General features: G+C 39.8%; 2 protein-coding genes across 2 annotated transcripts in view; one reads left to right on the top strand and one right to left on the bottom strand.

Moving 5' to 3' along the window:
- Positions 1-22,909, bottom strand: part of GNB4 (G protein subunit beta 4) — a 63,114-nt gene that overhangs the window by 21,238 nt on the left and 18,967 nt on the right. Inside the window, exons 2-4 of the mRNA XM_039254332.1 lie at positions 13,872-13,969; positions 844-882; positions 47-153 (exon numbers count right to left, since the gene is read on the bottom strand). Coding sequence (XP_039110263.1) covers positions 47-153; positions 844-882; positions 13,872-13,928 — 203 coding nt within the window. The 5' untranslated portion in view covers positions 13,929-13,969. The remainder of the gene's footprint in view (positions 1-46; positions 154-843; positions 883-13,871; positions 13,970-22,909) is intronic.
- Positions 22,335-22,909, top strand: part of LOC120246687 (proline-rich protein 2-like) — a 19,759-nt gene continuing 19,184 nt past the window's right edge. The window contains exon 1 of the mRNA XM_039254331.1: positions 22,335-22,479. Within this exon, the coding sequence (XP_039110262.1) occupies positions 22,335-22,479 (145 nt within the window). The remainder of the gene's footprint in view (positions 22,480-22,909) is intronic.

Consider the following 22,909-nt stretch of genomic DNA (forward strand, 5'->3'; position numbering starts at 1 on the left):
TCTTAATGAAAATAATTCCAACAGTTGGATGATGGAAGATACAAACCTTGAATCATATCCCCAATGCATCGCATAGATTTTAGCCAGGTGACCCCTCAGCGTACGTCTTGTTCGCATCTGTATTCGACCCACGGAATCCATATTGGATGTGATCTTTAGAAAGCATCAAGAATGTTATTTTCTACCTTAGACATAGCTCAGAAAATAAAGTAGAAACAACAGGCATAAGACACAAAACAAACTGATAGCAACTAAAGGTAGTTTAAATAATTCCAGAGTCATTATAGATTATAGATTATAGGATCAGTAAATTGAAGAAAAAGTAGGATTTAAAATTATCCTATTTGCACACCTTCCTGTGAGAATATCTACTACAGACTATCAACTTTTAAAATGATTTTACTTACTTTAGTAAAAACACCAGCCACAAATAAAAATCGAAGAGATGATCAAATAAAACATGTATAATTTTAACTGTCTATAAGAAAGCAAGCTTTAGCACATATTTCCTTAATACAAATTATCAGTACTAGTTAAGCTAATGAAACCTTTGTTAAGAGTTTATGTAAGAAAAAAATAGTTAACCAGGACATATCAAAAAGAATCAGAAGCTAACCTAAAAAAATACATATGAATCTACATGTTTTGTAGTATTTGTTTTTCCACAGGCTTCTATTTTAACAAGTATACTTTAAAACGCATATGTACAGCATCTGACAAGTTACAGTGTTTTTAAATAGAGATCTCATTTTTCTCAATACTAATAAAACCATCTACATGTCATATGCACCAGTGTTAAGCTACTTCATGTGAATTACCAAGATGAAGAAAAAATAAATTTACCTGAATAAGTGTTGCATCATTACATGCTTTCCTGGCATCCTGAAGAAAGAGGATTATAATACTTTTAAACACAAATCTCTGGATAGGACTTAAAATACTATTTTCATTGAAAATGTAGACTTAGAAATATACCTTAGACTTAAATAAAGATTACCACATAATCTTTATTTAAAATTCAGTGGCTGGTACATTCACAATGTTGTGCAACTGCCACCACCAATTCCAGAACATTTATCATTAAAACAAACAAAAAAACCCTATACTTCCCAATTTCTTCATCCCTTGGTAATAAGTAGTTTACTTTCTACCTCTATGGATTGCCTATTCTGGACATTTCATATAAACAAAATCCTAGAATAGGACCTTTTGTCTGGCTTCTTTCACTTCATGCAGGTTTTCAGGGTCCCTCTATATTGTGGTGCATCAGTACTTCATTTCTTTTTATGGCTGAGTAATATTCCACAGTATGTCCATTAACTGATGGATATTTAAGTTGTTTCCTTTTTTGGGTTTTTTTTGTTTTGTTTTGTTTTTTTAAATGTTTTTTTTATTTATTTCTAGGAGAGAGAGAGACAGCGTGAGCAGGGGAGGGTCAGAGAGAGAGGGAGTCACAGACTGAAACAGGCTCCAGGCTCTGAGCTGGCAGTCAGCACAGAGCCCGACGCGGGGCTCGAACCCACGAACCGCGAGATCATGACCTAAGCGAAAGTCGGACGCTTAACCGACTAAGCCACCCAGGCGCCCCATCCATTTTTGGATTTTTAATGAATAACGATGCTGTGGACATTCACGTACAAGTTGTGTGTACACGTCTTCAATTCTTCTAGGAATGGCAAGTGATATGCTAACTCTGATTAATTTTTTAATCAAATGTCAAATTGTTTTTTTTTATAGTTTATTTTTGAGACAAAGAGAGACAGAGCACAAGTAGGAGAGGGGCAGAGAAAGAGACACAGAATCCAAAACAGGCTCCAGACTCTGAACTGTCAGCACAGAACCCGACGCGGGACTTAAACCCATGAACCGTGAGATCATGACCTGAGCCGAAGTCGGACGCTTAACCGACTCAGCCACCCAGACGCCCCTGTCAAATTGTTTTCATCACAGCAGCTGTACCATTTTACATTTCAACCAGGAATGTATTAGGAGCTTTCCAATTTCTTCACACCCTCACCAACACTGCTACCTTTCTTTTATTACTATAGCCATTTTCATGGTTGTGAAATGGTATCTAACTATAGTTTTGATTTGCATTTCTTTAATGATTAGTAATGGTGAGCATCTGTACATGTGCTCATTGGCCATTTGTAGATCTTCTTTGAAGAAATGTCTATTCAAATCCTTTGCCCATTTTTAAACTGTTGTTCATTGTTGAATTGTAGCAGTCCTTTATATATATTCTGGACACAAGACCCTTACCCTAAATAATACATTATAATACCCTATACTATATGTACAGTATTCTATAATGTATTTTCACATTCTGTAGACGGTCTTTCCATTTTCTTGATTAGTGTTCTTATATACAAGTTTTTCATTTTGATGAAGTCTGATTGATTTCTTCTGTTGCTTGGGCTTTCAGGGTCATATTCAGCTGTTGCCAGGAGTGCCTGGGTAGCTCAGCTGGTTGAACGTCTGACTTTAGATCAGGTCATGATCTCCCTGTTTGTGGGTTTGAGCCCTGCATCAGGCCCTGTGCTGACAGCTCAAAGCCTGGAGCCTGCTTCAGATTCTGTGTCTTCCTCTCTCTCTCTCTCTGCCCCTCCTCCTCCATCCCTCCCTCTCTAAAAATAAATAAAAATATTAAAAAAACTGTTGCCTAATCCAAGGTCACAAAGATTAAAAGCTATACTTAATTCAAAGAATTTTCATACTTTTAGTGTTTATATTTAGGTACCATTTTCAGTTAATTTTTATAAATGGTTTGAGGTAGGAGTCCAAATTCATTCTTCTGCATGTGGATATCCAGTTGTCCCAGCACCATCTGTTGGAAATACTATTCTTTCTCTCTCAAATAGTCTTTGTTATCCTCACTGAAAATCAACTGGCCCTAGATAAATGGGTTCATTTAAGGACTCTCAATTCTAGTCCATTGTGCAAATATACTTTTGGTTTATGATTGAAAGATTTTAAATTGCATCCCCATGAGTAAAAATGAACTAGGTTGGTTTAATAAGCCCATAGTATTCTGAGTTATATTTGTTACTAAGCTTCAGCAAAAAAGTTCAGGGTTCCCTTTTGGTTTGTTCTGGCATCTAGAAGTTGAGGTGAGAGGAAGGATATTTATAGCATAACCCAGGTCATTTCAGAAGTATTTTTAAAAATCTGTAACACATCTTTAAAATGCTTACTATACACCATACTTGCAATTAGAAGTAAAACATTTTATATCAAATATGAAGGCAGGATAAACCAAAACAATTTATGTTAATAAGGAATAGCTGACATGGAGTCACAACTATATTCTTATATTAATAGCAAGGCCCTTACATGTAAGCAGGTGTTTATGCTTAAGCATTATAGGAGAGCCTTTCAAAGTGACCTTAAATCTGAAGGAAATCATCAAAAAGAAGATAGTGAAACAGGAATTAATACAACAAAATAACATTTCCTAAGCAACAAAATGTTTTCAAAAGAGTCCCCCAATAAATTTAGAGGATTCATATATATGGGGAAATCAAAAGCACAGTTCTTCCTACTAGGTTTGAAACTACGTTTTCCTCTCAAAAACTAGGGTAGTATCCTCTGTTTTTCTCTATTGAGCTTAGCAGACTCCTATGCAAAGAGGCAGCACACAGTACTTGCTGAATAAATGCCCCAAATGGACAACTCATTCCAGTCAGCCAAGGGGAATATGCTGCCTCTGCTTGCAGCAAAGACCAGATGGAACACAGGATCCTTTCAGCTGCCCTTTCAACCTATTTATAACACTTAGAATCTCTCTATGTAAGGATGTTCTTAAGTAGTTACACAAACATATGATTTGATTCTCTCATTCTTAGTCAAATTGTGGGTTGAGAAACTTCATTTGGCAAGGAATAATTTAGTCCTTTTTCCGACAATGAAAAGAATTTCCAGAAAGGATAGTGATGGCCAGAGCCATGTTCCAAAAATGGTAGAGTCGAAGACTAAATTCTAAAAAGAGGGTTCTCTGATTTTAAGCTTTATGAAAATCTTGTTTAGGTCATCTTTCTTAATTCAGTCATTCAGTAAAAGAAAAAAAAAATCCATTGAACACTGTGTCAGGTACTATTCTGGGCACCACAGATGTAGCAGCAGACAAACCAAAAATCCTGGCCTTCCTACAGGGCTTGTAATGTTAAAAGCACAATTAAACTGCATGTGAAAATTACTGAATAGTGCAAATCAGTAAAAATCAAGATGTTGGAATATAACCATCTACATAAAACAGTTACTTGCCAATCATGCAAAGATTCTGTTCACATTCAGAAGAACTTGCTCTGATGAACTTTCCCATTCCAAGTAGCAATTACAAAGGAAAATTCTGTTTTCTCTACTTCTGTTTTTTAATTTAAAATAAATCATACTGGGGCGCCTGGGTGGCTTAGTCGGTTAAGCGTCCGACTTTCACTTAGGTCATGATCTCGCGGTTCGTGGGTTTGAGCCCCGCGTCGGGCTCTGTGCTGACTGCCAGCTCAGAGCCTGGAGCCTGTTTCAGTCTGTGACTCCCTCTCTCTCTGACCCTCCCCTGCTCACGCTGTCTCTCTCTCTCTCTCTCCTAGAAATAAATAAAATATTAAAAAAAAAAAATTTGTAAAAAAAAAAAAATTGCATACATTTCTATTATGTCATGTGTTTATACCATACTTAAGTATACTGTTAGATTATATTTCTCGAAGTGAGGGGGAAAGCAAAAGGGAGGGTCTTTAAATATAACATGTCATGATTACAGCACTTTACCTACATGTGGTTACTTGAAATCACGGGAGAGGATTCAGGGAGCTCCTACACCCATGCAGTTGTGTTTGGGAGGCTGGTGAGATAGGAAAGGAATTAAGACACAGAATCCTCCAGTTATCAAAAATCTCCCAACAAATCAGAGCCCTGGACCAGATGGCTTCCCTGGGAAATTCTATCAGACATTTAAATCAAGAGTTAATATCCATTTTTCTCAAGCTGTTCCAAAAAACAGAAATGGAAGGAAAACTTCCAGACTCATTCTACAAAGCCAGCATTACTTTGATTCCTAAACCAGAGACTCAGGAGAAAAAAAAAAAAAAAAAAAAGAACTACAGGCCAATATCCCTGATGAACATGGATGCAAAAATCCTCAACAAGACACTAGCAATTTGAATTCAACAGCATATAAAAAGAATTATCCACCATGATCAAGTGGGATTCATTCCTGGGTTGCAGAGCTGGTTCAATATTCGCAAAAATCAATGTGATACATCACATTAACAAAAGAAAAGAACCTTATGATCCTGTCAATAGATGTATAAAAAGCATTTGACAAAATACAACATCCTTTCTTAATAAAAACCCTCGAGAAAGTCGGGATAGAAGGAACCTACTTAAACATCATAAAACCCATCTATGAGAAGCCCTCAGCTAACATCATGCTCAATGGGGAAAAACTGAGAGCTTTCCCCCAGAGATCAGAATCATGACAGGGATGTCCACTCTCACCACTGTTGTTTAACATAGTGCTGGAAGTCCTAGCATCAGCCATCAGACAACAAAAGGAAATAAAAGGCATCAGACTTGGCAAAGAAGAAGTCAAACTTTCACTTTTCGCAGATGACATGATACTCTACATGGAAAACCTGACAGACTCCACTAAAAGTCTGTTAGAACTGATTCATGAATTCAGCAAAGTCACAGGGTACAAAAATTAATGTACAGAAATAGGTTGCATTTTTATACACCAATAATGAAGCAACAGAAAAAGAAATCAAGTAACTAATCCCATTCACAACTGCACAAAAAAACAGAAAATACCTAGGAATAAACCTAACCAAAGATGTAAAAGATCTGTATGCTGAAAATTACAGAAAACTCAGGAAGGAAACTGAAGAAGACACAAAGAAATGGAAAAACATTCCATGCTCACGAATTAGAAGAATAAATATTGTTAAAATGTCAATATTGCCCAAAGCAATCTACACATTCAATGCAATCCCCATCAAAATTGCACCAGCATTCTTCTCAAAGCTAAAACAATCCTAAAATTTGTATGGAACCACAAATGACCCCAAATAGCCAAAGTAATATTGAAGAAGTAAACCAAAACGGGAGGCATCACAATCCCAGACTTTAGCCTCTACCACAAAGCTGTAATCATCAAGACAGTATGATATTGGCACAAAAACAGACACACAGACCAATGGAATAGAATAGAGAGCCCAGAAATGGACCCAAAATGTATGACCAATTAATCTTCGACAAGCGGGAAAAGCGTATCCAATGGAAAAAGACAGCCTCTTTAACAGATGGTGCTGAGAGAACTGGACAGGAAGATGCAGAAGAATGAAACTAGACCACTTTCTTACACCATACACAAAAATAAACTCAAAATGGATGAAGGACCTGAATGTGAGACAGGAAACCATCAAAACCCTAGAGGAGAAAGCAGGAAACAAACTAATTGACCTCAGACGCAACAATTTATTACTTGACACATCCCCAAAGGCAAGGGAATCAAAAGCAAAAATGAACTATTGGGACCTCATCAAGATAAACAGCTTCTGCACAGCAAAGGAAACAATCAACAAAACTAATAGGCAATGAACGGAATGGGAAAACATATTTGCAAATGACCTATCAGATGAAGGGCTAGTATCCAAAATCTATAAGGAACTCACCAAACTCCACACCCAAAAAACAAATAATCCAGTGAAGAAATGGGCAGAAGACATGAACAGACACTTCTCCAAAGAGGACATGCAGATGGCCAACAAACACATGAAACCATGTTCAATGTCAGTCATCATCAGGGAAATACAAATCAAAAGCATACTGACATACACCTCATGCCAGTCAGAGTGGCTAAAATGAACAAATCTGGAGAATACAGATGCTGGCGAGGATGTGGAGAAAACGTTCACCCTCTTACATTGTTGGTGGGAATGTAAACTGGTGCAGCCTCTCTGGAAAACAGTGCGGAGGTTCCTAGAAAATTAACAATAGAACTCCCCCTAAGACCCACTAACAGCACTACTAGGAATTTACTCAAGGGATACAGGAGTGCTGATGCCTAGGGGCACAGAAATAACCAAATCATGGAAAGAGCCTAAATGTCCATCAACTGATGAATGGATCAAGAAGATGTGGTTTATATATACAATGGAATACTACATGGCAATAAGACAGGATGAAATCTGGCCATTTGTAGCAATGTGGATGGAACTCAAGGGTATGATGTTAAGTGAAAAAAGTCAGGCAGAGAAAGACAGATACCATAAGTTATAACAGAGGACCATAGGGGAGGGGAAGGGGAAAAAAAATAGTTGAGGAGAGGCGGGGAGGCAAGCCATAAGAAACTCTTAAATACTGAGAACAAACTGAAAGCTGATGGGAAGTGGGGGAGAGGGAGAAATGGGTGATGGGCATGGAGGAGGGCACTTGTTGGGATGAGCACTGGGTGTTATATGGAAACTAACTTGACAATAAACTGTATTTTAAAAAAAAAGATACAGAATTCTCCATCCACGTAAAAGTAGCAGAGGCAAATGTGCACAAGGAACTATTTAAAACAAGGCTGGCTGTGATCAGCCCTGTAACACAAGTCCAAAGTGCTACAGAAGTAAGGAGCTACCATTTATTAGTAAGTTCTTTCCATGTCATTTCATTTAATCATCTCCACTAACCTTTGCTTTACAGCAAAGATGCCAGGCAAAGAAGTTAAACTTGCTCAAGGCCACAGAAGATTTAAAAGGCAAAGCCCATGCACTTTCCACCATGCCGTGCAGCCTTCCAATAAATGGAGAATAAATCCAACTGGAGGACTCTGGGGAGTCTTTTCAGATGAAGGGACTCAATGACCTGGAGTCATAGGAGCAAAACTGGAGCAAAGATAGCATAATTCTGGGCAAAGGAAACAGCTTGTAAATGGGCGATAAAGTGGGAAAGACCAATGCACGTTCAGAATATGGCCACCAGAGATCTATGGCTACAACACAGGATGTAGAACGGGATGCCAGCCGGGCCGCAGAGTTGGGAGGCAGTGCGGCAGTGGTGTTGGGGCACAGACTCTGGCATCACAATACACCTCAACTGAATCCTGGCTCTACCACTTAGCAGTTATATTACTTTGGCCAGTTATTTAATCTCACTGAGGATCAGTCTCCTCAGCTATAAAATGAAGCAACACCATTTACCTCACAGAGTTGCTATGAGGATGAAGTGAGAACGACAGGTGACAGTGTGCCTAGCCAATCATTCCAGACAAGGACATCACAAGAAAATTACAGGTCACTATCCCTGATGAACATAGATGTAAAACCTCAATTAAATATTAGCAAACCAAATTCAGCAGTACATGGAAACAATCACACACCATAATCAAGTGGGACGTATTTAGGGGTAGAAGGATGGCTCAGCATCCACACATCAATGTGACACAGTACATTAACAAAATGAAAGATAAGAACTGTATGACCATCTCAATAGATGAAGGAAAGGCATCTGACAAAATGCAACATCCATTTATGATAAAAACCCTCGACAATGGGAGTATAGAGGAAATGTACCTCAACATAAAAAAGGTAAAAGGACAAGCTGATAACATCATATTCAATGATGAAAAGCTGGATGCTTTTCCTCTAACATCAGGAATAAGACAAGGATGCCTACACTTTCCACTTTAATCCAACATTACTGGAAGTCTCTGCCAGAGCAATTAGGCAAGAAAAAGGAATAAAGGCATCCAAATCAGAAAGGAAGAAATAAAGCTGTCACTATTTTGACATTATATATAGGAAACCCTAAAGAATCTTATTAATAAACCATTAGAAATAAATTCAGTAAAGCTGTAAGACACACAAAACATACAAGAATCTACTGTATTTCTATACACTAATAATTAACTATCACGAAGAAATCAAGAGAACAATCCCATTTACAATTGCATCAAAAGGAAAAAATACCTAGGGATAAATTTAACCAAGGAAGTGAAAAGACCTGTGCACTGAAAATAGGGAAGATGAAAGAAACTAAAGACACAAATCAACGGAAAGTCATTCTATGCCCATGGATTGAAAGAATATTGTTAAAATGTCCATACTACTCAAAACAAGCTACAGATGCAATGCAATCTGTATCAAAATTCCACAGATACATTTTCCACAAAATTACAAATAATCCTAAAATCTGTATGAAACCACAAAACACCCTAAATAGCCAAAGAAATGTGAGACAAAAGAACAAAACCGGAGGCATCATGTTCTGATTTCAAATTACATTACAAAGCCACAGTAACCAAAGAGTACAGAATTGTGATAAAAATGAACATATAGATTAACAGAACAGAGAGACCAGAAATATACCCATGCATATAGGGTCAATTCATTTATGACAATAGGGGAAAGACAGTCTCTTCAACAGTGTTGGAAAAACTGGATAGCCACAAGCAAAAGAATGAAACTGTACCACTATCTTACACCATCAACAAAAATACACTCAAGATGGATTAAACACTTGAATGTAACACCTGAAACCATAAAACTACTAGAAAAAAATATAGGTGGTAAGCTCCTTGACATCTCTCTTCGCAATGATTTTTTGGATTGGACGCCCAAAGCAAAGACAACAAAAGGCAAAAATAAACAAGTGGGTCTGTATCTAACTAAAAAGCTTCTGCACAGTAAAGGAAACCATCAATAAAATGAAAAAGCAACCTTCTGGAAGGGAGAGAATATTTGTAAATCCTGTATCTGATAAGGGGTTAAGATCCAAAACAAAGACCTTGGACAACTCAAAAGCAAAACAATCCAATTTTTAAAAAAAGGGAAAATATACTATGCCCATGGATTGAACGAATACTGTCAAAATGTCCATACTACCCAAAATAATCTACAGATTCAATGCAATCCCCAAACACCAATAGAATTTTTCACAGAACCAGAACAAAGTATCCTAAAATCTGTATGCAACCACAAAAGACCCTGAACAGCCAAAGCTGAATAGCTAATCTGAGAAAGAACAAAGTTGGAGGTATCACAATTCCAAATTTCAAACCATACTTCTAAGTCATAGTAAATCAAAACAGTATGGTACTGACACAATAGACAAATCAATACAACAGGACAGTGCCCAGAAATAAATGCATGTTTATATGGCCAATCAATCCATAACAAAGGATGCAATGGGGAGGGGGGGAGGAGACAGTCCTTCAATAAATGGGAGTGGGAAAACTGGACATTTACATGCAAAGAATGAAACTGTGGTAGGGTTCCTTCCCTAAGGGAAGGAAAAAAAAAAACAACATCTCAAGGCAACCTTGCTATTCCTGTATGTGAGGACATCCCTCACGACCTTGTAACATGAGACCACGTTAATCAGACTGCATGTTGTGTGTTACCATATACGGGAGACAAAGCAGTATATAAAAAACCACGCCACATGGTGTTTGGGGCTCAGTTCTTAGGAACCCTACTGCGCGATGACAGCTTGAATAAAGTTGCTTCCTGGAAAGAAAAGCCTTGGTGTCATGACTATGTGCAAGAATCCTGCTACAAAACTAGACCACTTTACACCACACACAAAAATAAACTCAAAATGGATTAAAGACCTAAACATGAGACCTGAAACCATAAAACTCCTTGAAAACAAACAAACTACACATACAAAACAGGAGTGCCTGTATGGCTCCATTAGTTAAACGTCCAACTTTGGCTCAGGTCATGGTCTTGCAGTCCCTGAGTTGGAGCCCCATGTTAGGCTCTGTGCTGACAGCTCAGAGGTGAGCCTGCTTCGGATTCTGTCTCCCTGTTTCTGCCCCTCTCCCACATGCTCCTGCTCTCGCTCTCTCTCAAAAATAAACAACAAAAAACCCCTAGCAACATATATTTGAATAGGTCTCCTCAGGCAAGGGAAACAAAAGCAAAACAAACTACTGGAACTACACTAAAATAAGAAGCTTTTGCACAGTAAAAGAAACCGTCAACAAAACAGAAGGCAACCTACTAAATAAGAGAAGATATTTGCAAATGATTTGTCCCATAAGGGGTTAATGTCCAAAATATATAAAGACTTTATATAACCAACATCAAAATAAACAAAACAATCTGATCAAAAAATGGGCAGAGATTCGTAACAATGTGGATGGAAGTGGAGGGTATTGTGCTAAGTGAAATAAGTCAAAGACAGATATAGGTATGTTTTCACTCCTATATGGATTTGAGAAATTTAACAAAAGACCATGGGGTAGGAAAAAAATAGTTTCAAACAGAGAGGGAGCCAAGCCATAAGAGACTCTTAAAAAAAAAAAAAAAAGAGAGAGAGAGAGAACTAAGGGTTGATGGGGCGGGGGGGGGGTGGAGCATTGGACAAGATGAGAAAATGGGTGATAGGCACTGAGGAGGGCACTTGTTGGGATGAGCACTGGGTGTTGTATGTAAGCGATGAATCATGGGAATCTACTCCCAAGCCAAGAGCACACTGTATACACAGTATGTTACCCAACTTGACAATAAATGATATGGGGGGGGGGGGCAGAGAACCTGAATAGACATTTTTCCAGAGAAGACATGGATGGCCAAAAGACACATGAAAAGGTGCTCAACATAACTAACGATCAGGGAAAGGCAAATCAAAACCCCAATGAACATTACCTCACACCTGTTAAAATGGCAGATATCAAAAAGATAATGAGTGCTGGCAAGGATGTGGAGAAAAGGGAACGCTTGTGCACAGTTGGTGGGAATGTGCATTTGTGCAGCCACTGTGGAAAACAGTAGGGAGTTTCCCCCAAAAAAATTAAAAATAAATTACCATATGATCCAGCAATTCTACTTCTGGTATTTATCAGAGGAAAACCAAAATACCAACTCAAAAAGATATACGCACACCTATGTTCATTGCAGCATTATTCAAATAGCTAGGACATGGAAACAACTTAAGTGTCCATCAATAAAGGAGTAAGTAAAGAAAATGTATGTACACATGCACAGGAATAGTATTCAGCCATTTAAAAAAAAAAAAAAAAAAAGATGTTAGGGCACCTAGGCTCTCAATCAGTTAAGCATCTGACTCTTGATCTCCGGGTCGGGAGTTCAAGCCCTGTGTTGGGCTCTGCACTGGGCCTGAAGCCTACTTAAAAGAGAGAGAGAGAGAGAGAGATCTTGCCATTTCCAACCAACAACATGGATGGACCCTGTAGGCATTATGCTAAGTGAAACAAGTCAGACAAAAACAAATACCATGTGATCTAACTTACATGTAATTTTAAAAGGCCAAGTTCATATACACAGAGAATAGAATTTTTTAAATGACATGGCTGGTCATGTGACCATGTGCACAGCCAATGAGTCAGTCCTGTTCAGCATGTAGAGCAAATGATACAAAGTAGAGATCACTGAGGATCCATTCAGGTGTTGACAACATCATCTAATTTAGAGATTACTCTATGAAGCTTTCTCTCATCATCATAGGCAAAATAAATCCCTCCTTTGTTTGGACAGCTTTGTTCAAACATCTAAACTATTAGACTCAGTTCTTATTCACATCCAAATCATTCTCTGCCTTGAATTCCTGGCAGTAAGATTTGGTTATAATTTCAATCCAATCAGAAACAATGTTTTCTTGGGGCGCCTGAGTGGCTTAGTCAGTTAAGCGTCCGACTTTCGCTTGGGTCACGATCTCGCAGTTTGTGGGTTCGGGCCCCGCGTCGGGCTCTGTGCTGACTGCCAGCTCGGAGCCTGGAGCCTATTTCAGAGTCTGTGTCTCCCTCTCTCTCTGACCCTCCCCTGCTCACGCTGTCTCTCTCTCTCTCTCTCTCTCCCCTAGAAATGAATAAAAACATTTAAAAATAAAAAAAAAGAAACAATGTTTTCTCTGTGCCTATTCTTCAGTCACCCTTGTTTTTCCTGCTCCTTTCCTCTCCCCTTGTTAATACCCTTCTATAGATCCTGTGCTTCTTCCTTTCTTCTTACTCTTTGCTTTCAAATTAGAAGAGTTCTTCTGAAACAGCCATTGCAAAAGGTTCAGAGCAGGGGCGGCAGGGTGGGGTAAGCATGTGTTCCAAGTTCTCAGGAATTCTCCCCCATTTGTACTGAAGTTCTTCATTCCTATCTCTGATTCAGCCTTTGCTTTCCCTACAAAAAGTAGGCAGCGCTGAGCTACAATTCAGTCTCTTTCCTCCACCATGCTCACTAAGAGGCTTCCTAAACATGAAGGAATGTAGACATGCCATCTTTTATCTCTACTTTCTTGTTATTCCTCTGTCCAGGGAAACATCTGTTTCCACTGTTCCTAAGAGGATTACGGGTGCTGCTGATGGAGCGCTCCCCACTTTGCAGAAACCCTCTCTCAGAGCCTTCTCAAGCCTTGATGTGTCACTCCATTTGACTCTTAGTGTGAAATCCTAAGTGTCTTTTATTTTTTAAGATGCAACTTTTAAGATCCTCCTGTTTTGAGTTGATTTCCAAGAGTGAAAGATGACAGATATATCTTTATTATGCCACTAATAATTTTTAATGTTTTTCCCGTAATGTTTTAGAGATTCCTATTTTTCTAGTGTATTACAATTACAATGTGATAATACCTGCCTCATCGTATTGCACCAAAAATCAAACTATGATTCCAGGTGTGTAACTAAAAAGAGAATGACGTTTGCAGGAATTCCATACATAATATTAATTTCTTAGGGACACAGAGGCCATAAGTCCACAGAGAGATCTTTCAGGAATCATTTTTATAGAGTACTTCAAAGGTATGATAAAAACAAACTGACCATTTCAAGCCTTTTCAATTTAATATATATAGACTGATGAAGTAATGAACAACTTTTATTCATTGCTGGTACTAATAAATAAAAGTGTTAATTTCAAAATGAGAAACTTTCTTACCTGGATCTGATTCCGAAGTTGTTCAGCTTCCTGCCTCAACTGTTCCAGTTCACTCATCCTTTAACTTGTTTACCTCAGAAATTAACAAGTGAAAGCAACTGTCAAAAAAACAAACAAACAAACAACAGTGAGAGAGACTGATTTAGTTCTCCATTTACATATTAACCTACTTTTGGGGGGGGGGTCTCGGTGGCTCAGTTGGTTAAGCTCAGACTCCTGATTTCAGTTCAGGTCATGATCTCCCAGGTTTGTATAACAGAGCTGACAGCACAGAGCCTCTTAAGACTCTCTCCGTCTCTTTCTGACCTTCCTTTGCTAGAGCATGCATGCTATTTCACTCTCAAAATAACTTAGAGGTCATTATTAAAAAAAAAAAACAAAGACTAAAATTATAGACATTAGTACTAGAATATAGTCCAGTGAGAAATACTTTATAATAGTTCAGAGGGCACCAAGAGTTAATTCCCACATACATGTCTAACAGGCACCTCAAAGTTCATACTTTAAAGTTGAACCCCACTCTACCTCCAGATCTTCCCTGTCTCAGTAAAAGAAAATTGAGTCCTTCCAACACTTTCAAACAAAAACCTGGGAGTCATTCTTAACTTGTTTCTTGCACACCCTATATGTAATCCATCTTCCTTCAGAAAAAAACACCTAGGATCTAACAACTTTGATTACCTCCACTTTGACTACCTCAGTCTAAGCCACCACCATCTCACTTGGTCTCCTTTCTACTGCGGTTAACCACTCCCCAGTCTATTCTAAATACAGCAACCAAGTGATTCATTGAAAACACAAGTCTGCCTAGGTGGCTCAGCAGGTTAAGCATCCATCTTCCACTCAGGTCATAATCTCACGGTTCAGGAGTTCAAGCCCCACATCATGAAAGGGATCGTCCTCTCTCTGCCCCTCCCCTATTCTCTCTCAAAATAAACAAACTTTTAAAAAAATCAGAATAAATAAACTTAAATAAAACAGTCTCTCTTCTGCTTTAAATCTTACAATGGTTTCCCATTCCTATTCTGAAGAAAACCTAACTCTTTACATTAACCTACAGAGCCCCACACAACCACCTCTTACACACTTGTCTCTGACCTTATCAATCACACCATCCCCTCACTTATGCTCCAGCCACCTAAAGATTTCTTGATGTCCTTTGAACACAGTAGGATCTAGCCTCAGTGTTTTTTTTTTCTTTTTTTTTAATTTTAGTTTTGAGGTAGTGGCATGGAGACAGAGGATAGGATCCAAAGCATGCTCTGTACTGTAAGGACAGAGCCCAATGCGGGGCTTGAACTCATGAATCAGGATACCATGACCTGAGCCAAAGTTGGACACTTAACCAACTGAGCCACCCAGGTGCCCTGGCCTCATTATATCTGCCCTTCCCTCAGCCTGAAATGCTCTTATTCCTGATACTTTCACTGCTTGCTCTCAGATTTTTGCTCAAGTGTTAATTCCTCAGAGGGATCTTTACTGAGAGCATGTACCTTATCATGTAAGGTCATTTAATACCACCACCCAGCATGTATGTGCTTATTTGTCATCTGTTTCCTCCTGGCAAAATGTAAAGCTCCTTTGAGGCAGGAACCTTGTTCACTTTATTTTTTCACTACATCCCTAGCACTTAAGACACCTTTCCAGTAAATAAACTTGAAATAGCTTAATAAAGGAAATTTTTTCCTAAATATTTAGGATGAATCACAGAACCAAAAGGCAGGAATATTACCAACTCAGCACAAAAACCAGAAGCTAAAAACTGATAGTATTCTTTCTCTATCTGTCTTGTTGTCTTCTTCGTATTTGTTTTTCTTCTTTCTACAAAATAACTTCTTCTGTTTCTCCAAGCACCAGATCCAGTTTGTGTTTCCTCAGGTCAAAATTAGAGCCCCAAAAAGACTATCCCAACTCCAAACTCTCATAAGAGACTCTGATTCCCATAAGACAGAATTTGTTTCTGGGGTCTACCCTTCATTCATTTCAACAATAGTGCAAGTATCTGTTTATTGTTTCAGGATTAATTTTAAATTTATTTTGTCAAATTAACAAAGTAATCCATTGGGATTGATTGGAATGGCATTAAACTGTAAAATAACTTAAGAACTGAAATCATTCTAATATTCCATTTCCAATTTACTATTGTAATTTACCTCTCCATTTAAGTTTTCAGCAAATTTTGGTAATTTTCTTTAGAAGTCTTAACCATTTCATGCTAAAGTTCTACCGTTTAACAATTCAGAGTACCAGTCTGGTTAAATTACAGCCAATCTGGCATATCATTCTGCCGAACTGAAGATAAGTAGCATTCAGGTTCTTTAAATTCACAACCTTAACTGCCTGTGCTGGAGCATACCGGAGAGATCCCTGGCCCCGAAATCCTAAAAACTCTGGTTCCGATGCTTCTTCATTTCCTGAGTTCCAGAAAATCCTGGGCAAGCAAAACCAGTGTAAATCTTGCCTATTGAGCTGCTCATGTACTCAAAAGGAGAGCCAAGGGGCTCTAACAGATCTCATTAGTTTCAGGGTATTCAAAACCACTTCTTACCCACTCACTACTGCCTTGCCACCCCAAGGCCACCCATACACAAATCACCCTTTAAAGAAGACCTTATCTGCAACTGTAAGCTTAGGCGTCCCAGAAAAAGACCAACAGACATGGCTTTCTTTTTTTTTTTTTAAAAATTTTATTTATTTCTAGGAAAGAGAGACAGCATGAGCAGGGGAGGGTCAGAGAGAGAGGGAGATACAGACTCTGAAATAGGCTCCAGGCTCTGAGCCGGCAGTCAGCACAGAGCCCGACGCGGGGCTCGAACCCACGAACCGCGAGATCATGACCTAAGCGAAAGTCGGACGCTAAACCGACTAAGCCACCCAGGCGCCCCCAGACACGGCTTTCTTAAAAAGTCATTTTTAGGGCACCTGGGTGGCTTAGTCGGTTGAGCGTCCGACTTTCGCTTAGGTCATGATCTCGCGGTTCGTGGGTTCGAGCCCCGCGTCGGGCTCTGTGCTGACTGCCGGCTCAGAGCCTGGAGCCTGTTTCAGTCTGTGACTCCCTCTCTCTCTGACCCTCCCCTGCTCACGCTCTCTCTCTCTCTCCTAGAAATAAATAAAACATTTAAAAAAAAAAAAAGTCATTTTTGGCCCCCAGACACCTTGGGAAAGAAGGTGAGAACAAACAGCCACTATCAATCAGGCCTGGCTATTGATCCGACCCACACACACTTTGAACTTTGCAGGATCTATACCCCTTTGAGCACTGATACCAGTTCAACTGGAGCCAGAGAACTGATGGTGCCGACCACGGCTTCCACCATTCCTCATGACTTTGACCTGGACCTGGTCACCTTGAGATGACGCTTGCCCCAACTCCATGCTGTATTCCCCATTGCCCAAACTTCTTCATGAATACGTATGCACCCTTAGCTTAAAATGTCCTCTATTTTGTCATTCAGGGAGACACTGCTTTGGGGAAAAACAAAGTATTCTCCTTTACAAGTAAAACTCCTTCCTTTCCTGTTCTTTGGCTTCATTGGGTGTATTGACTCAGCACTCACCAAGAGGCAAATCCAGTTTCAGGTAACAAGGCTAGCTAGTAGCGTGTGGCAAGAGCTACTCAGAATAGACTGTGATATGTACAAATGCATCAGATTTTCCAGCCTGGATGTCCCAAAGGACAGAGGTACCATGAACAGGAGTGACAAAAAACAGTTCCCTCATCACCACCACTCTGTGGATAGGTTACTTTTGGGAGACCCACAGGCCCTGAATGTCCCTATACATTTTTCCTGGGTGTGCCAAAATATAAGGCCCTAGTCACTTTCACTTGGGCCATTTCTCAGGGGTGTATTTGGAGCGAGCAACCTTGAGCTATGAGGCAATGTCTCCTCAACCCCAAGACAGAGTAGACTTGGTTCCACATAAGCAGTCAACTCCCCAAGCTCAGTGTTTCTGGGCTGGGACACAAACCCACTTCATGTGTGCCATCCAGCTAGGCCCACCTGTGTTAACCTCAGAGGAACTGAGGAACATGGGGAAATTAACACAAACCAGCACCAGGATATGCTACTTGCTATGCTAGGAGGCGGTCCTTGGTCCCTGACCAAGGAGTCTCTGTGGTCGGCTAGCATCCGTGCAACAGGAAAAGGCTAACTGACTAGCTTGTAAGTAGTTAACATCCCAGACACTTTGAAGTCCTTGACTCCTTGAAGGAGAAGGTTCATAAGAGATGAGGAGTCCAATGTGAAATACAGGGAATTTAGGTACCTCTTGAGATATAACTGACATATAACATTGTGGAAGTTACTATAGAAGTTTTAGTTAAAGAATGTAATTTCTAGGGGCACCTGGGTGACTCAGTCAGTTGAGCGTCCAACTTCAGCTCAGGTCATGATCTCGTGGTTCGTGGATTTGAGCCCTGCGTAGGAGTCTGTGCTGACAGCTCAGACCCTGGAGCCTGCTTCAGATTCTGTGTCTCCCTCCCTCTGCTCCTCCCCAACTCATGCTCTCTCTCGCTCTCAAAAACAAACATTAAAAAATTTTTTTAAAAAAGAATGTGATTTCTATATTGTAATATGATTACCAAAGAGTTAACTATCCTATCATACAATTACCATCTCTTTGTAAAGACAACATGTAAGATCAAGTCTCTCAGTAACTGTGAAGTATATATCCAATACAGTGCAGTTGACTGTAGTCCCTCGGCCATACATTAGACCTCCAGGGCATATTCATCCCCTACTTGCAGACTTCACTTCCTTCCTTGCACGGATTAGGTTCCAGATCCAGCACTTCATCAACAATCTTGCCAGCACCCTAGTTTCCCTACCCTTTTATTTTGTTATACTCAACAGACAAAAATCACAATGTTTATAAACCCAGGTACCTACTTTCTTTCGGCCAGTAATGAAGTGATCAAACATTGATCAAAAAAGTCAAACAACAGAGCATATTAGCGATACTACAAATTCATTTTACCCATCTCAACTGGGCCCTCAAAACCACCGGGCCGCTCCATGCAGCTTTTTAATCACTTCCACTTTTACTATCAACTATTTCAGTTCCTTTGAACTCTTTGAGCTTTTGACCTTTCATACCCTCTCTTGCAGAAGACTTTGCCTTCTACATCACAGAGAAAGCAGAAGCCATCAGACATGAACTCTTTCAATCTTCTAAGACTAAATATATAAAACTACACAGAGATAACTGACTCATCACATTCTCCTTCCCCTCTAGTAGAATAGACGAACTGACTTTTCTGTCATTTGGTCCAATTCTTCCACCTAGGATTTAAATCCTATCATCTTTTCAGCAATCTTACACTTCTGATTATCTTATATAATATTCCGTGCTCTCATTTCTCCTCCATTGTTTTAGTCTTTTAGGAAGATTTTCAAACACAGAAAAAGGTAAAGATATTAGTACAATGGACACCCATAATACCCACCATATGATTTACAAATTATCATTGTACTTACTTTATATTATTTTTGTTGAAGTATTTTAAAGTCAATTACAAACATGAAGACATTTCATTCGGAAATACATCAGCATAGATCTCCAAAAATACTAGGACATTTTTCTATTTAACCATAACACCTTTAATAGATCTACCAAAATTAATAGTAATTATTTAGGAGCTACTACTACCTAGTCCATTTTCAAATCTCCCCAATTATTCCACCACTATCTTACATCTGATTTATTCAAAAGAGGATCCAATCAAGGACTATATAATACAATACATTTGGTTAGGTCTCTCAAGTCTCTCCCATCTAAAAGTATCCACCACCTGCTTTCTTTTCTCCCTCTAGAATACTGACTTACTTGAGGAATGAGCCGCCTGTCCTATCTACAGTTTCCCACATTCTGTTTACTTCCTTATGGTATTCTCTAAACTCTATCCTGCCAATCAACTGGAAGTTAAAGCTACATGTTAGATGATACTCAAGTTTGATGCGTCTGGTGGGAATACTTCTAGGTAACACTGCAGACTTCATATTAGATCAGAATGAACTTAATGAAAGCTAAGATTAGTCGGTGTATTTAGGTGTTTAACAGTTCAGTTTATTGTTAGTTGATTCCTCACTTTCACATAGCAAACCACCACCTGTGGGTAACCTTTCACTTTCAATTGTATCCTTTCTATCAGGGTTAAACATATCTAAAGCTCTCCCTTTTAAAAAAAAAAAAAAAAGAGAGGGGGGAGAAGTACAAAACACCTGGATCGCTATCACTGATACTCCTCTTTTTGATCTTCATCATGCACTCTCCAAAAGAGCTGCCTATACATGACCCCATTTCTTCACATGGAAATATGAATTCTCCAGCCTCACTCATGCCCAGCCAACTTCAGGCAAGATTAAGCAGTCATCATGGAAAAGGAAGCAGTTATAAGGCAAGGGACCACGTTGAAAGATTTCTAAGTGGCAAAATCTGAGCCCTTGTGATGTTTGTACCCAATGAAAGCTAGCAGAATATGCCACCCAAAATATGGCCTGAGGATGTGGCACAGGATTATTCTGAGAAACAGCAGACTCAAGAGAGAAAGAGCAGACTCAAGAGAAACTGAAAACAAAAGAGAAGTCACCCCTCTGAAATGGAAATTCACATTTATAAAAATTTCTATTTGTGAGGGTGTCTCCCTCTCCTACTAGAAAGAAAAAGAGGACTCTATCACCAGAGAATCTTAACCAGCGGAGAATGCACCAACTGAAATCTGTACAACAAACCTTACCCTTGTTTACCCTTGCTTTTCCTGATAACCTCCCAGGCCTCGGTCCCCTCCCCACCCCCCCAGGCACCCTTCCTTCAGGTCTTTAGCTGAGGACGGTATTGAAGCTGGTGCCTTGGGCTCTCTAAGGGAGCTTTTTCCCTGGGAATCTCCCTCACATACCCGTATACCAGAGGAATACATGTTCACAAGCTTGTTTTTCTCATCTATCTTTTAGTTCAAGGGGTCTCAGCCAAGAACTCAGAAGGTTAAAAGGAGAATTACTCTTCCTCCCCTACAGAGAGGACCACAGATTTTTTCTGGATGCCTAAAAATAAATATTCAAGCTGCCTTCTCCCACCTTCCCTATCTGCTGCTAAAAGGAGGAACTATTTTTCACTCTTTAAAGACAACTTGTTAGCTCTATAACTAAGGAGAAAGAATATTTTGATTACACAAGCTTTCTGCTGATATTTTCTTCTCACCTGACAATTGCTGGATTCCGGAGAATACCAGTAAAGAGAGCATCGAGCACAGGTTAGATTAGAAACTACTTCCATACAAGCCTAGAGGCTGACTGGGGCAAAAATGAGTCCGTAAGATACCCCCAGGTGAAACCTAGTAAGAAATCCTAAGAAGTTATGTATTGAAAGTGTAAAAGAGGATCTAACAAAGTGGTCAATCCGTGTACTGACATGGTCTATGTATAGACTACGGCTATAAAAGTTTTGAATTCTTGACAACAGTACTGTTGCCTGAGGTACAGTTTAAAAGCAGCTCCCTCAAACTACAGCGCTAAATCCACGGAAGTCTCCAGGGGCACATATTTGACTAGAACAAACGTCCTCCAACTACTTGCCTCCTGCATCCTTTACAACCACAGTTAATAATAAAAATCAAGAACATGGCAAAATATTTTTTAAAAATTGTGAATTCAACAGGAGGGTTTGGGAGGGGAGGACATATGAAAAGTAATGGCAGAAGAAAGAAAAACAGGAAGATAAAACAGTCACCCACCACTAAAGAAATTCTCCATTGGGAGAGCCAGGCCAACTGCGACTACATAAATTAACTTCACATCTTCCTTAAAGTTCAAAATAATCAAGAACAGGGGGCGCCTGGGTGGCTTAGTCGGTTGAGCATCCGACTTTCGCTTAGGTCATGATCTCGCGGTTCGTGGGTTCGAGCCCCGCATCGGGCTCTGTGCTGACTGCCAGCTCGGAGCCTGGAGCCTGTTTCAGAGTCTGTGACTCCCTCTCTCTCAGACCCTCCCCTGCTCACGCTGTCTCTCTCTCTCTCAGAAATAAATTTAAAAAATTAAAAAAAAAAAACAAAATAATCAAGAACACAACCTGAGAAGGGAGTAAACCAAAACATATTCTCTCACTGATCAGACCTTACCTGAATTAATGACCAAAAACGGAAGTGATTATAGACAGAAATTAAGGTTTTCATCTACGTGGGTCACGTGCCTAACAGAAAACTGAAGAGGACTTCAGAGAACTCAGATGTAGTGAACAGCCCCAAAGCTGAAGGCAGAGGCAACAATTATGCTACATTTTCTGAGATGGAGCAGGGGAGGGGCAGAGAGAGAGAGAGAGAGAGAGAGAAATTTCCACAGCGTTGCCCCAGAGCCTGTTATGTGGGGCTCAGAAACCTAACTGTGAGATCATGACCTGGGCCAGATGTGACACGTGACCGACTAAGCCACCCAGGCGCCTCTACGCTACCTTTTTTAAAGCTTCTACCATATGGGAGCAGAATCAACCTCAAGGCTTACTAGACAGCCCAACGGTCTGCAGCACACACCACCCACCAGCACCACCACGACACAACTGTTGACGAGAACTCTTACAATTATCCACGTCTCCAAGAAGGCTGAGAAGAGGAGTAAAGGTCAGGTAGAAGGGCGGCCCGCTTCTGTCATCTGAGCACATGTACTCATGATGAGAAGAGTCTCTCTTCTACAGAGGAGGGGGCGGCGGGAGGGGGTCCCAGCCACACACAGGGAAAAGGTCACCACAATCTAAAATTAAAAGATTAGCATCTAGAGTTTAAAGGCAATTCTCCAAACTAAGACAGACCAGGGGCACCTGTGTGACTCAGTTGGTTAAGCATCCAGCTTCCGCTTAGGTCATGATTTCACACTACATGGGTTCAAGCCCCGTGTCAGACTCTGCTGACAGCAGAGCGTGGAACTTGCTTCCAATTCTGTGTCTCCCTCTCTCTCTGCCCCTCCCCTGTTCGTTCTCTCTCTCTCGTTCTCTCTCTCTCTCCCTCTCGTTCTCTCTCTCTCTCCCTCTCGTTCTCTCTCTCTCTCCCTCTC

This window comes from Hyaena hyaena, unplaced genomic scaffold, assembly GCF_003009895.1.
Source record: "Hyaena hyaena isolate Hyena2069 unplaced genomic scaffold, ASM300989v1 scaffold_477, whole genome shotgun sequence".
Lineage (NCBI taxonomy): Eukaryota > Metazoa > Chordata > Mammalia > Carnivora > Hyaenidae > Hyaena > Hyaena hyaena.